Source organism: Aquila chrysaetos, chromosome 10 (assembly GCF_900496995.4).
Source record: "Aquila chrysaetos chrysaetos chromosome 10, bAquChr1.4, whole genome shotgun sequence".
Taxonomy (NCBI): domain Eukaryota; kingdom Metazoa; phylum Chordata; class Aves; order Accipitriformes; family Accipitridae; genus Aquila; species Aquila chrysaetos.
Window position 1 is genome coordinate 41,476,977 of NC_044013.1, and position 15,348 is coordinate 41,492,324.

General features: G+C 55.1%; 2 protein-coding genes across 3 annotated transcripts; one reads left to right on the forward strand and one right to left on the reverse strand.

Annotated features, from left to right (window-relative positions):
• Positions 1-1,862: 1,862 nt before the first annotated feature.
• LOC115347778 (translation initiation factor IF-2-like) lies at positions 1,863-5,560 on the reverse strand. Its single transcript, XM_030029462.1, has 3 exons — positions 5,518-5,560; positions 4,650-4,802; positions 1,863-2,942 (listed from the first exon to the last, which is right to left on the reverse strand). Exons 1-3 carry the CDS (start codon positions 5,558-5,560, stop codon positions 2,254-2,256), a joined length of 885 nt encoding a protein of 294 aa, XP_029885322.1. The 3' UTR covers positions 1,863-2,253.
• LHX1 (LIM homeobox 1) lies at positions 5,328-14,084 on the forward strand. Of its 2 annotated transcripts, XR_003925514.1 has the most exons (6): positions 5,328-6,361; positions 7,572-7,798; positions 8,248-8,525; positions 9,293-9,458; positions 9,892-10,792; positions 13,876-14,084. XR_003925514.1 is itself a non-coding variant. In XM_030029012.1 (5 exons), the coding sequence occupies exons 1-5, from the start codon at positions 6,192-6,194 to the stop codon at positions 10,269-10,271; spliced, it is 1,221 nt and encodes a 406-aa protein (XP_029884872.1). In that variant the 5' UTR covers positions 5,328-6,191; the 3' UTR covers positions 10,272-11,693. The 2 variants fall into 2 exon arrangements, 1 of the variants encoding a protein (XP_029884872.1); XM_030029012.1 differs by lacking the exon at positions 13,876-14,084 and having other exon boundaries at positions 9,892-11,693.
• Positions 14,085-15,348: the final 1,264 nt, after the last annotated feature.

Genomic DNA, 15,348 nt, shown 5'->3' on the forward strand with positions numbered 1-15,348 from the left:
AAGCCGGGAAGTCAAATGATAAAATATGTGGTGAAAAGTGGTGGTGGTGGGAGTGCCTAAATGAGTAATAGCCTTGGGCTTCTGAGCCTTGAACTTAACGTGCTAAGTAAATCCCCGAGGTCAAAAAGTACGAAAATTGTTGCAGCTTGGGGAGATATATTTTAACTTTGCAAAAGGTCCTCGCAAACCCGCTGCCGGGGCTCGGTGGCAAGGCAGATGCGGAGCAGCGTGCCGCTCCGGCGGCCGGCTGCAGCTGCGGGCGGCCGGGGGCTGCCGCTCCTGGGTTTGGACCCCCAGGTCGGGGGCTGGTTGCTTGTTTTAGGGGGGTGGGGGCAACCAAAAAAAAAAAAAAAAAAAGAAAGAAAAAAATCAAATACCATCAGGTGAGGAGTGGGCTGTTTGGGGCTGAGGGCTGCGCGCAGGGGCTCCGGCGGGGAGCGGCTCGGGCGGGTCCCTGCTCCGCCGAGAGAAACGATCGAAACCCCCGCTGTAACCCCCCCCCCACCACCTCCGGGCCCCCCCGCAGCCGGAGCGGGCCCGGGCCTCCCCGGCGAGCCGGGGTCCCCGCTCCGCCGAGCCGCGCCTTCCCACCTTGCTCCAAGGCTTCCCCTTTAAAGCCTCTTTCTCCCCCTCGAGCTGACCATGCGGCTGAATTTATGGAGAGAGATGTTTTAGCAGAAATCCCCCCGAGTCTCCCATCAGCCCTAAATCCCCAGCCTGCTCTCCCTGGGAGACCTCATGACACAGAGCATGCCAAAACAGCTTCGTTTTGCCTATGCATTAGCAATCTATTTTACCTTTTTGACATCTCTCACACATAAAACCGTAAGAGAGAAATAAAATATCTGTCTCTGGGCGAAAATAAAGCTTTGCCTCCCTCCTGATCTATAGGATATAAAATAAAGCCATGGCTTTGATAGTGGCTTTTCCTTATACTGGAGTTGCTTTTGCACACACGGAGACAATGAAGATGGATGAGCCGGGATCGGTGCATCCTCCTGGGGTTTGTTTCACCCTCTTTTTTTATAGTCTCCCCCCGCCCCCGCCACCTCTTTACTTTTCTTTCTTTTCTCTTTTATTCGTCTTTTATCTGCCCTTTAACAACGTGAAGAATCCCCTTCAGCTGGCACACACCCGGGCTCCCCCGCCGGGCTCCCCCTGCCCTGTCCCGCTCGCCCCGGGCCCGGACCGACCCCCCCAGCCGGTCACGGCCGAGCCCCCCCCCCCCCCCCGGGACCCCCCCCCCGGGCGGGCTCGACCCCCCCCCGGGGCCGCCGCCGGCCCCTTCCCGGGCACTTTCCCGTCTCCGCCGGCAGTTCTCAGTCAAAGGCAGAGACGCACACCTCGGATTTGTAATTATTTATTAACTATATTTTCCATAAACAATGCATGAGCTTGGAGTGTAAGCGACAACATTTAGCGACGTGGAAGGAAACCCGGGAGGGCTCAGCAAAGGGGAGGGGGGCACAAAAATACATAAGAAAGGGGAAAGGCGAGCGGAGCCGGGGGGGGGACGGGACGGGGACGGAGCGGGCGTATTTACCCTCAGCATCGACCCGAGTGCGGCAGAATAAACTGGGACCCTCTAATACATAATTTAAAGATTTTTTTAATTTTTTTTTTCTCTCCCCCACAAACCTGGCGCGGCGCGCAGCGATGGATCCCGTCCAGCAACGGGTTTATTGCGCGGGGATGTTCTCCAGGCTTAATTACATCGTAACTTCAATATTTGTTGAGTGCATTAACCGCATATATATTTAATCAGGCGCAGGCGCTCTTCCGAGGGGGGAAAAGTTGGGGGGGGGGAAGTGTGTGTGTTCCCCCCCCTTGCAACGCTGCCCGGGATGAGGAGGGGTCTAGGCTGCCTTCCCCCCCCCCCCCCCCCGCCCCGTCGAGGATGCTCACGGCAGAGAAAGTGTCTGGACCCGGGTGGGAGGGAAGTTTCTTCTTCGGCTTCGCTCGGGGATGGCGGGGGGGGGGAAGAGGGGGGGTCCCCGGAGCTTTGCCAGCAGAGTCCGGGACGAGAGGGCTGCGGTGTTTGTACAGCACTAGTGCCCAGTAAAGGAGGGTAAAATCCCATTACGGAGCGCAGCGGTGTAGAAAGGCTGATGATAAACAGGGGGATGTTTAACTAAAAAGACGGGAACGACACCGAGAAAACGCAAATTCAAACTCGCCTGAAAGGGACTTTTTTTTTTCTTCTGTATTAGATTTTTTTTAAAATCTGAGGTTTTTTTCTTTTTTTTTACCCTTTTAATTTCCCTCTTTGAAACACCCCGGCCGGCTCTCTCCGGGATTGGGGGCTTGGCCCCGGCAAAGGGCCCAGCCGGGAACGGACCTGGGCGAATTGCAAAATACAATGAAAAACAACAACAACCAGCCCCCCCAACCCAGATGCACTGCCCTAGGAGGGGGGGGCGGCGGCAGGCCGGGGGCTACCGTGCCATCCGTGCCCGTGGCCCGGGGGTGTGGAGAGGATTCCCCCCCCTCCTCGGGCTCCGCGGACTCCCCGGCCCGTGGGTGCCCCACGCCGGTCCCGCGGGGCAGAGGAGGCCCGTGGGAGGCCGGGGTTGGTGAGTTTTTCTTTTCGGAGCCAGCTGGAGACAGCGCTGGCATTTTCACCTCTCGAACGCCTGCGCTGAGTCGGGGTCCCCCGGGGGGGGGAGAAGGCGGACCTAGGGCACCCCACGGTCCCCCCCCTACTCCGGAGCGGGGTTTCGGGGGATTTGCGTGTGCCGTGGGCGGGCAGGCAGGGAGCCCCGCCGGTAAATCAGTGCCGCCCGCCCCACCGCAGGGGGACGGTGGGTACCCCGAGCCGGTGGGCTCCGCTCCCCCTCCATCACCCGGGGGGGGGGTACAGCGGTCTGTGTCCGCCTCGGCGTCCCCGGGCCCTGTGTGGGGCGAGAGGGGGGCAGGGGACAACCAGATGCTTTCGCCAACGCCTGGGAAAAGAAGGGAAAACAAAAACAAGAAAAAAAAAAAAAAAATCGCTGTGAAAAACTGGTGCTTGATGGACATAAGATGCTCATCTCCTTCCCCTCATTCATCCCCACCAACACATGTCACTTGGGGGCCCGCAGTCAAAGGGAAGAGGTCCCCCGACGGCAGCCTACAGCTGTCGCCTTCCCGGGCGGCGGAGCGGGGCCGCCCGCCCCGCCTCGGCCCCTCCGCTCCGCATGAGAAGCGGCCCATATGCGGGGGGACCGGGGGGTGCCCAGGGCTCTATTGATCCCCGTAAGCGACGGCAAAGCAACCCAACAGCTGGGCAGGGAGGGTAGGGACGCGGAGAGACGCGGAGAAGCCCGCGCGGCCCCGACGGGACGGTGATGGGCCGGCTCCGGACCGGCGCGGGGGGCAGCGGGAGAGCCGGAGCAGGGAGAGTAAATGGCGGACGCAGCCCCGGGGCTTTTAAACACCCGCAGGAGCACCGAGGCGATGCCTCGGCCCGGGGACAGCCCCGAGAACCGGCCCGGGCGGGCTCCGCAGCCCCCCCCCGACCGCCCCCAGGCCGGAGCAGCGGGCAGGGCGCGGAGCCGCGGCTCCGCGCCCCGGCACCGGAGGGGGTTTTCCTGCCTTCGTTTTCCTTTTTATTTTCCAATTTCTTCCTCTCCTTCGCCTTTTTTTTTTTTTTTTTTTTTCCCTCCCGTCAAGGACGAGGGAAACAGACGTGAAAGCGAGCGCGGACAGTGAGTAAGGGCGCGGGGAGGCGGGGGATGCTGCGGGCTCCGGAGCGGGGCTTCCGCGGCCGCGGAGGATGCGCGCCCCGGCTCGCAGCCGTGTGTGTAACCCTCGGGCGCGCTCCGGCCATTTAATCCGCCGTTTCCCTCCTAATTCCCCGCCAGCGGATCAATCGGCCCGCAGGGAAGGTGAGAGCGAGGGCCCGGGGGGGGTCCGGGGGGAGGGGGGCGGCCCCGCGTCTGCCGGGCGGTGACACCTCCCCGGAGCGGCAGCTCCCGCCGGGCAGCAAAGCGCGGAGGAAAGAGAAATCACGTCCCTCCTAACCGCCCCGGCCACCGACCGAGCCCCTGGAAGGTAAAAAGCAAATGAATTTTTATTTGCTAAAAAAAAAAAAAAAAAAAGGAAAAAAAGAAGTACATCAGCGGCGGCCGGTGCCGATCGGCCCCAGACGGGCGCTGCGAGCGCCGGCAACGGAATTACCGCGAACTTACCGGCGCCTTCCCTCCGCCCGCGGCGGCCGGGCGCCAGCGGGACCCGCCGCCCCCCCCCCCCCCCGCCCCCCCCCCCCCCGGCACGTCGGAGCTACCCGGAGCCTCGGTCCCGGCCTTTCCGCACCTTTTTTTTCTTCCCGGGAAAAGGCGAACCGTCGCCGTGTTTTGGTTTTGGTTTTTTTTTGTTTTTTTTTTTCCGTAGGCTCCGCGCCCCCCCCGCCCGCCCTCGGGTCCCGCCGTTTACGATGGGGAAAACCACGGCAAGTCGTTTGACGCCGCTTCCCAGCCAACCGTTCCGCTCCTCGGCGGCGGTAAACCGGCCGGTGGATCCCTATAACGGATGCGTAACCTCTACGGGGGGGGGGGGGGGGGGAGGCTTGGGGGGGGGGTGTGCCAGACCCCAACGAGCGGCCCCGTTCCCGCTCCCCCCCGCCCTCCCCCTCCACCACCACCACCACCTTCCCCATCCCGCGCACCTACCCGCTGCAACGCGCTCCCGGGCCTCCGAGCAGAGGGGAGCGCTTCGGCCGGGCCCGAGCGGCAGCGGGCCGTCTGTCCGTCCCTCCGTCCGTCCGTCCCTCCGTCCGTCCGTCCGCGGTGCGGGCGGAGGCGGCCGGCGGCGCCCCGGCGGCTCTATAAAGGGGGCGCGGACGCCCCGTCCGGCGGCGGCGCGGCGGGAGCGTAGGGGTGGGGAGGGGTGGGGGGGTGGGTGGGTGGGAGCGGAGGGGAGGGCGAGAGTGGGAGTGGGAGTGGGAGGGAGAGGCGATTGGCCGAAGCCAGCGGTGACGTCTAGGCGCGGTGCATAAGGCTGCGGCCGCGGGGCTGCCGGGAACATGCAGTGCGCCCTGCGCTGCCGGGACGGCGCGGGCAGCGCCGCTCTCCTTGCCCTGCCCTCCCCGGTCTTCTTTTCCCCCCCCCCTCCCCCTTTTTCCCCCCCCCCCCTCAACCTGCCCTCCCCCCCACCCCCCCTCTCCGCCTTCCGCTCCCGGCACCGGGTCCGGGACGGTCCCGGTCCGGTCCGGTAAAGCGGGAGGCGGAACAAAAAACAAAAAAGAAAAAAAAAAAAAAAAAAAAAAAGAGGGGGGGGGGGGGAGGAGAAAAAAAAAAAAAAAAGCGGCGGCGCCGGACGATGCCGCGCCGGCTCGGTGGGGACGCGGCCGGCCGCCGCGGGTAGCGAGCAGGGCGGTACGCGGGGGTAGGTAGGAAGCGGGTGCGACGGTACCGGCGAGACGTCGAGGGGGAGAGCGAAAAAGAGAGAAAAAGAGAAGGAGACAGGGGACGGAGCGAGGAGCCGCGGAGCATCTTCCCCCACCCTCCACCCCCTCCCCGACCCCCCCACCCCTCCCACCCCGCGTAAGGACGGCGGCCCGCTCCGCGGCGCGTAGGGCCATGTCGCCGCGGCAGCAGGCAAAGCCCTTCTGACCGCTGTCGGGTCTCCATGTCCCGGTTTGTTCTTTCTTTTTCTTTTTTTTTTTTGTATATATATTTTTATTTTTTTTTCCTCCTCCTTTGATTTCTCTTTGGGAAAAGCACTTTGACTCCTGACTGCTCTACCTCAGACCTGAGAAAAAACTCGTCACGCTCGCTTTTTGGCGTTTGGCTTTGGGTTTGGTTTTTTTTCTTCTTTTTTTTTTTAATTTTTAATTTTTACGAGCGCCGATCTTTATAGTCGTTGTTGTTTTATTGTTACTATTATTATTATCATTGTTGCTGTCGTGGTTGGTAGCGGCCGAGATTCTGCGGTTGTGTCGAAGCGCTGGTCTCCTCGGGCAGTGGGTGGTTTCTCCTGTGTATCCCTCCTAGGACACTCGAACGAAGATTTTTTTCTTCCTCCCTTCCTTTTTCTCCTCCTTCACTTCTCCAAGGCTTTTAAAACAAACACACAAAAAAGCAAACCTACGCCGGTGTTGTCGTCTTTTCAAAATTTTTTTGTTGTTTTTTTTATTTTTAATTTTTTTTTTTTTTTTTTTGCTTGACATCTGGGAAACCACTACCCCCCGCTCTCAGAAATAACCAAAGACAATGGTTCACTGTGCAGGCTGCAAAAGGCCAATCTTGGACCGGTTTTTGTTGAATGTACTGGACAGGGCTTGGCATGTGAAGTGTGTTCAGTGCTGTGAATGTAAATGCAATTTGACAGAGAAATGCTTTTCGCGAGAAGGCAAGCTTTACTGCAAAAACGACTTCTTTCGGTAAGTACCGGCCCCCCCTGCCCGGAGCCGTAGCTCCTCCGCATCCGTTTTTCGTCTCCCCTTTCCCCGCCGCTTTTTTTTTCTGTTTGTTTGTTTGTTTTCCCCCGTCGGTCGGTGTGACCCACGAACGCCCCGTCCACGCGCAAACGCCCCCGAACCCCGGTGTTACTTCCCCAGGTGATGTCCCGGGGCGGGCGGGGGTCCGGCCCGGGGAAGGGGCTCCCCGTCGGGGCCGGCGGGCCGAGGCCCGGCCGCTCTCGGCGGGCACCGGTCGAGCTCGAGTTCCCCAAAGTTACCTCGAAACTATCGACCGGCGGAGCGATAGCGGGGGCCGGTCCCGGTGCCGCGGCGCGGGGGTGACCCCCGCCGCCGTTGCAGCGGTACTCGCTGGGGTTTTCCCGGCGGGATTTTCCGCGGCCGTGAGCGCAGCGTTCCGCGGGCCGGAGCCCCGGGGCCGCCCCGGCGGGGAAGGCTCGGTGCGCGGCTCGGTGCGCGGCTCGGTGCGCGGCCCGGCGGGCCCAGCGCTTCCCGTCAAACCGAGCCGAGGCCGCCCCGGAGGGCAGCGACAAACCCCCCCCCGGCGACCCCCGGCGGGTTGATGGAGAGGGGAGCCGGGTACCGGCGCTCGCTCGCCCGCCGCCGCTTCCCCCGGCGCTGACCCGGGTCCGGCTGCCGGGAGCCCCGCGGGGCGGAGGGGAGAGCTGGAGGCACCGGGCCCCGGTAACGGGTCGGGCCCCGGTAACGGGTCCGGGTCCGGCCGGTCCTCGGCTGCCCGGCGCCGGCCGAGCCTGTACCGGCAGCTGCTGCGGCCCACGCGCGGCCGTGAGCGATTAAGAACAACATATAAGAATTCCTGCTTAATGTTTATTAGAGCGTCGTTAATCAACGTGGCAGGGCGCGGAGGGGAAACCCTGGACAAGGCAGCCCGGGTGTTTAATTGATCCCCCAGCACTCCATCCCCTGCCCAGATCGGGTCTTTTTTTTTTTTTTCTTTTTTTTTTTTTTTTTTCCCCCTCTTTTTTTTAAAGGTAGCCTTTCGTTAGAGCGCTCCGGAGGGACGCTTGATTTTATTTCCAAATTTTCCTTTTGCACGGCCGGGCGGGGCGAGCGGAGGCCGCGGTGAAGGGCGCGGGGCCGGGGCCGCTCCCGGCGGGGCCCGGCGGTTCGGGTGGGCGCTGCTGACCCCCCCGGCCGGCTCCTCTCCCCGCAGGTGTTTCGGGACCAAGTGCGCGGGCTGTGCCCAGGGCATCTCCCCCAGCGACCTGGTCCGCAGGGCGCGGAGCAAAGTGTTCCACTTGAACTGTTTTACGTGTATGATGTGTAACAAGCAACTCTCCACCGGCGAGGAGCTCTACATCATAGACGAAAACAAGTTTGTCTGCAAAGAAGATTACCTAAATAACAGCAATACTGCCAAAGAAAACAGCCTGCATTCAGGTGAGGGAGCGCGGCCGGGGCGATGCGGCGGGGGGAAGCGCCCGGCCCCGGCTTCTGTGCGGGGCGGGAGCCGGTCCTCTCCCTTCTTCCTTTCCCCTCTCCCTTCTTCCTTTCCCCTCTCCCTTCTTCCTTTCCCCTCTCCCTTCTTTCTTTCCCCTCTCCCTTCTTCCTTCTCTCCCTCACTCCTCTCCTTTCCTTCCTTTCCCCTCTCCCTTCTTCCTTCTCTCCCTCACTCCTCTCCTTTCTTCCTTTCCCCTCTCCCTTCTTCCTTCTCTTTCTTTCCCCTCTCCCTTCGTTCTTCTCTCTTTCTTTCCCCTCTCCCTTCGTTCTTCTCTCTTTCTTCTTCCTCTCCCTCACTCCTCTCCTCTCCCCCGGTCGTACCCACCGCCCGTCCCCCGCGATCGGTATTTGCCCCCCAGCCGAGCGTGACCCGGTTTGCTCTCGCCCAGCCACCACCGGCAGTGACCCCAGCCTGTCCCCCGACTCCCAAGACCCTTCCCAGGACGACGCCAAGGACTCGGAAAGCGCCAACGTGTCCGACAAGGAGACGGGCAGCAACGAAAACGACGACCAGAACCTGGGGGCCAAGCGGCGGGGCCCCCGCACCACCATCAAAGCCAAACAGCTAGAGACTCTGAAAGCCGCCTTCGCGGCCACCCCCAAACCCACCCGGCACATCAGGGAGCAGCTGGCGCAGGAGACCGGCCTCAACATGCGGGTCATCCAGGTACCGTGACCCCCCCCGACCCCCCCAAATGCCCCGGGGGCACCGGGTACCCCTGCCCGCTCGCTCCGGGGGATGCGGTGGCGTGGCGGGACCGGCAGCCCCCGCGCTGCAGGGCCGGGGAAAGCTCTGCCGGCCTTTTAAATCGGTATTACCGAGGTTGTACCCCCCCCCAGCCCCGGCCGGTGGGCAGGGGCAGAGCTGCGGGTTTCCTTTAGAAAGTCCTAAAAAAGCTGCAAATGGTATCGAAATTAATAACCAGAAATGTGAGGGGTTAATGGATAAATAAGAATGACAATGCGCTGGAATTATTAAAAGGTTTATAAACCCGCAGCGCTGGGGGTAATGGGGGGTTAAAGGACCATTAAAGACGAGGTTAGATTGGAGAGTCTCAGTGTGAGGGTAATTAGGAGTAATCTTGTCAGGGTAATAAGAATTAACTCAATCATTCTTGACCTGCAGCCGGCGAGCTGCGGGGAGCGCCCGGCCGGCCGCGGGGCCGCCGTCACGCGTGGGTTCGGCCCCGTCTGAAACGAGGAGGAGGAGGAGCGCGGCTCGGGGCGCACCGGATCGGGCCCCCCCTTCCCCCGATCCCCCCCCCCCCCCCCCGGGACAAAAGATACTGGGAAAAGCGCAGCCCCGGGGTGGGCCCGGGGGGGGATCGTCCTTGCCGGGGTGGCGGTGGGTGCCGGGTTCCCGTGAAGGGGACCCCCACGACGGCAACTCCCGTGACCGGTGTTTCTCCCCCCCCACACACCCCGACCCCCCAGGTCTGGTTCCAGAACCGGCGCTCCAAGGAGCGGCGGATGAAGCAGCTGAGCGCGCTGGGCGCCCGCCGGCACGCTTTCTTCCGCAGCCCACGCAGGATGCGGCCGCTGGTGGACCGGCTGGAGCCCGGGGAGCTCATCCCCAACGGGCCCTTCTCCTTCTACGGAGGTGGGTAATAACGTGCTACACCCCCCCCCCCCTTAACCCCCCCATACCGCCGTCCGGTGCCCGCTGCCCCCAGCCGGGCTCCCCGCTCGGCACCGGGGCCATCCGAACCGGCGGGGTCCCGTCCCCTGTGTCCCCCCGCTCCGTCTCCCCGGGGTGGTGGTGGTGGGGGCCAAGCCGGCAGGTTTCCTCGCCCCTCGGAGCCCGGCGGGGGGTCATTCCCCCGCTGCCGGACGGTTTCGCAGACCGAGCCGTCACATTTCGGTGTCCCCGGTGCTGGCCGGGGGCTCCGCTGGCCGGGGACCCCCGGGACCGGGCCGGAGCCCCCCCCCAGGCCGTTAGCGCGTTTCCCTCGCCCGCCACGCCAGCCCGCGTCTCTCCCCTCCGGTTCCTTGGCCTGTGTGTTACCTTCCCTCTGTCTCTCCTTGTCCGCCAGATTATCAGAGCGAGTATTACGGCCCTGGAAGCAATTACGATTTCTTCCCGCAAGGACCTCCTTCGTCTCAAGCGCAGACCCCCGTGGATCTCCCTTTCGTGCCCTCCTCGGGGCCGTCAGGCACTCCCCTGGGGGCCATGGATCACCCCCTGCCCGGACATCACCCCTCCAGTGAGGCTCAGCGCTTCACTGACATCATGTCGCACCCCCCAGGAGACTCGCCCAGTCCCGAACCCAACCTGCCCGGGTCCTTGCACTCCATGTCCGCGGAAGTTTTTGGCCCCAGTCCTCCATTTTCTTCGATATCCGTCAACGGTGGTGCTAACTATGGCAATCACTTGTCACATCCACCAGAAATGAACGAAGCGGCTGTGTGGTAGCTTTAAAACAAACTGGGTCTAAGTAAGTGATGATCATCTAGTCTGCTTATTGTTACGGTGTACAGAAATGAATAAATATAACATCTCTCCTGCCCTAAGACAATATTACCTTGGGAACGAACTGAATCCAAATCGCTCCAAGGCAAGCTTTGCTCTAGACCGGGACAATCTTCATGTTACGGTTGTATCAAACAAGCGAGGGGACTTTTTTGTACCATTGACAAAGAAACTGGTGAAGCTGTACAGTAAAGTGCTGCCATACCGTAGGATGGCGTAAGTTTGCTTACCCTGTTGGATGTCATCCTAAGAGCCACAATCCTTAGAAACTTCTCGTTTAAAAAATTAATAATTGAATGAAGGAAAGGTCAAAGAAAAGGGGGAAAAAAGCTGCAAGAACTCTAGCGTTCCCGGTTAAGGATGGTTCTGGCATTATGAATTTGTTTGTTAATTTTTGTCTCTCAGAAAGTTCGTCAACAAGAAACTCTTTTTAGCTTCAGCCATTTCAGCCTGCTGACTACCAGGTGGGACAACTTTCTTTTTCCTTTGTTTTTGTTTTGTTTTCCAAAATAGCAAATACTAAATGTTAAGCCCTCAGCACCAACTCTTCTACCTTCACAAAGCTACACGTACAAAACCTCCTCATCATAGCAAAGGTCACCACCCAGACCTCTAACGAAAATGACTTGAAAAACAAACAAACAAACAAACAAAAAGTATTCTACCTTCACAGAGAGAGAAAAGCTAAACAAAAAGACTCTATTGAACTAAAAACAGTCAACTGTTTACGTCTAATGTTAAATTCAGGAGTTCAATGTTTTACTAATAAATCCTGTTTTAGAACCTCTTGTTCAAAAGCAAAATATTTTGAGCAACCAACCAAAATAGTTCATTTTCTTTTCTGTAGATGTTATAACAGATTGCAGGGCTTGTGGTTCACTGTGCTAGTTTGTAAAAGGTGTTGTTTACAGAAGGCAAAGAAAAAAACCCCACGAAACCCAGACAGTTGCCAAATAAAGTAAATATATAGCACAAATACTGTAAGGTGCTTTGCACCAGCAACCCGAGAAGGTGTTTAAAAAGTGTTACAAGGTTAAAAAAAAAAAAAAACAAAAAACATCTTTGCTAATTTTTAGTCCTGTTGAACATTCATGGAATTGTTAATATGACTTATATAGACCCACACAGGTTTTATTTTTGTGTCTTTAAAATAAAAGTCCAAAATATTTAAATTTTATGGTCAAATATGCAGTCAACAGCTGCTACTTTTTTCTTTATATATTAAATTTCTCATATGTCTTTTATTGTTCTAATAAACCTAAGCTTGTGTGACCTCCAGTGCATATTAGACCATTCACTGTATGAAAGAAAACATGTTGGATAAAATTTGTGCGTTTTTAATAAAATTAGAAAATCTGATGTTTAGATAACTTGTGTTTCATTTGATGTTTTAAGCAATTTAAAATGGATTCTCTTGAGTAAAATAGCCCTGAGAAAGAACGATCCACTCTACTGATAATCCTGTATAGCTCTTTTGCTCTGGTAGAAGTCTAAACCCTGGTGTCGATGCAGATAGCAGTCAGTGGCAGCTCCAGCCTTCCTTCCCATCTGCAGGCTCAGTTGTTGAAGTACAAAGAACATGTTACGCTGTACGTTAAATTTCAAAATTGGAAACTAAGCAATTTGTTAAATATATTAAGCTATTCTTGGTCTATGCTAAGAGAAAACATATTCAAAATGCTTATTTCATGCATAAACAAAAATGTATTGTAAATGTAAAGAACTTGCAAAGATATGGTTTTTAACTGACTCATTTTTAGTTAAATTAATTCTCCAAAGGTAATTTTTCTTCTTTTTTTTCCCTGATTGGATGGTTTTGAACACAGCATAACCTCAATGTCATGAAAGTAATTTTAATCCTTTTTTAGAGCTGATACAAAGTCAATTGTTTAATAGCGTTTGGTATATGTGAAGTTCTCTGAAGGGCAGCGGGGGAGAATATTTTGCTTTGCACTAGATACATACTAATTTTCTTGGGAGAAAAATGAAACAAAACAAAAAATTCTGGAACCCTGTGAAATGACAGATTTAATGTTTTAATTATAAATGATTGCAGAATCCCAAATACTCAGTTCTTCAAAAGCAAAAGTCTCATTGATTCCGAGAGGACTTTGACCTGTGTTAGAAGCAAAGAATTAGGTTCGGTTCTGAAAAGTCACTGGTCTAAATGTTTTCCACCTGCTGAGCTAATAGGATGGGATGAACTATAATTGCATATTTTCCTTCGTCTCTCAACTAATCGTGACTCTGGCTGGCTTCTTTTTTATTTTACGTAGACTCAGAAATTTACGCTAAAACACAGACTTCTACATTCCCAGCGATTCAATTATTTACCTCTTTGGACTGAGGGGGAAAAAAAAAATCCAAATGCTTTAAAGTTGTATGATTTGTAATTTTCAATGGTGATTTTTTATTTTGTTCACAACCTAGTTTCTATGCCCAGCAGAGGGGCCACCTAGATGAAGCAATAGTTCACTTTAAACACAAAATGTCTTATATAATAATATAAAGATAAAAACTATCTGCAAGGGATCTGTTAGTGTTTCTAAAAAAATTCATGCTTTATTAAATACAGGGGAGACTTCTTAAACTCATGGACTCTGTGTCTAACTCATTTATTTGTCTTTTGTACTGTTGCTATGTTTTGTTGCTCTGTTTTGCATTTATATGAGCAAAGTAATGGGTGATCTATTTATGACAAACTTTTACTTATCTGGGCAAGTGCTATTGATAAATACTGCTGTTTGCGCTTCTGGTCTATGCTGCTGGTTTATTGTTGAATCAATTATTTTAAATGAGAATTTCACCAAATAGGCTTATTTTGTAGAAAACTTGTCTGCCAAGTGGTTTTTCTTTTTTTTTTTCTTTTTCTTTCCTTTTTTTTTTTTTTTTTTTTTTTTTTTTTTTTGGTGACGAGGTATTTGTACAGTTTCTTCCCTGTTAATTTAGGCAGCGATGTGATACGGTTCAGGGTAGGTCAGTGGCTTATAAAAGGGAGGGAGGAGAGCCTGTATTTTTTTCGAAGCTCCCATCCCTTCGGCAGGGGTTTTGCCCATCTTTGGGGGGGAGCCCAGGAGCCGTTCCCATGCCTAAGGCTGAGCGTGTCCTTCAGTGCTTGCCGGGATCCGCTCTGGAGGCCCCAGCACTTTGCAGATTTGAATTCTGTGCTCTTCAGAGCGAGCTCGGTGTTTCTGAAGACCCTAATCCAGCAACAATTGCACAGTCAAAACTCCTTTTGAAATCATTGTCACGTTGGGTTCTTGTAAGTCCTTGTTTACAAGAGCATTTCCATTGACTTCGGTAGCGTTACTTGGGTGAATAGAGGTCTGCAGGAGAAGGGCCTCGAGAAATGCGTGCTGCTTGGGTGGATTTTACATGCGGGTATTAGGGGGTTTAACTGCAGAAACACGGACGCGCAACATGCGACTGTACGTACGCGCAATGTGATTTCGAAAGCCTTTTTAGAAGTAATTGCTCTCTTTTGATCTTTCCTTCCTTGACTGCTGCTGGTTTCGGTGACCTTCACCTTGTTGCTGTGTCCCAGCAGAAGGTGCAGCCCGGTGACGTCTGCTCGCCCCGTTCGGGATGGCATCCGCGGCGTTAGCCGGGGCGAGCGGTACGCGCCCTCCCGGCACGGCCGAGGGACGCTCGGTCTGCAAACGCGCGAGACCGAAGAAGACTCGCGCGAACCCCGCGTGTGAGACCGGTTCCTAGGAAAAAAGGTGCGAGGCAAATCTTGTAAGTATTATTCGCGTTGAGCTCATCTGTACGAAGGAGGTATTTTGAAGGCTAATCAAAGCGGCTGTAAAAGGCCGTGAGTTTCCGGCGTCCAAACAACTCTGCTTTTGGCCCAAAGTGATCGCGCGCCGCGTCCCCCCGCGCCGCCGCTGCGCGATGCTCCTCGCTGCCCTTTCCCTTCGTCTCCAGTCGCTGCTGGTATCTGTTTACTCAGGCCTTTGCTTGGGGAACGGCAGGGGACTTGTAAAAAGATCTGTATCCCAGGAGAAAGAATGTACTTAAATTACGATTTGTAGACAAGTTATGTATATTATTTTAATATGTGTGTGTGTACCCAGATGCTGAGCGAAGGGTGCACGATACAAATCTATAAATAAATATAATTTAAAAATATCGGTGGTGATTTACATGCTTTTGCCATCCTAGGAAGTGGCAGATATTGCAGTGTCCTCTCAGGAACGATTCCTTTTGCTATAGTCTGGATTTTCCCCCTGAACAAGACTGTTGTATTTAAGCTTTGCATGTTCTTACCATATTAAATGCAAGCATTTGCAGTCTCCCTTTCTGTTACTACCCCAGTAGATAAATTCAGGTATGTTAAGATTACACAATTGATACATATCCTTAAACGCTGCCGAGGGCGTTGAGCGGGGAACAGGGAATCGTGATGCTGGAGCAGGTTCTGGAAGGTCTTTTCTTTGCGTCTGCCATGGCACTGGGGCGGTCAGCATTCCTCATGCCAACAAAATACCCATGAAGTTATAAATGAAATTAGCGGGACCGTTAAAAATATATTCTGATTATAAATCCTTCTGGGATTGCTATCTTCTGTTTCTTTTTCAATAGTATTTGTGGTGCTTTTAGCTGTAGAGCATGGGGTCACGCTTAGAAAGCAAAGTTTGTTGTTGCCTGGTGAGTTTTTCATTCATTAAATGCGGAATTGTAATGCAGAAATTGAAGCGTAAATGTGGCCTTCAGGTCAGTTAGCTGACCTTCACGTTACTAAATCTCTGTGCTTGGGACTGCTGTAACTGGAATGGTAAGGGTACTCTTAGGGCGACTGATTTTCCGGCAGCCTTTTCACCACTTGTGCACGGGATCACTGAATGTGATGCACGTAGCTGGTTTTATTGTGCGTGTCACCGTCCGGTTCTCGGAGAATCCCCTTGGCCCTCTACGCGTTCCTCCTTGGGGATGAGGGGCACAACCGGTCTCTCGTAAGTCTTCTGTTACAGGCTGTCTTCAAATTCAGGAATAGCTCCGCTCCGATGACGTTTGGTGC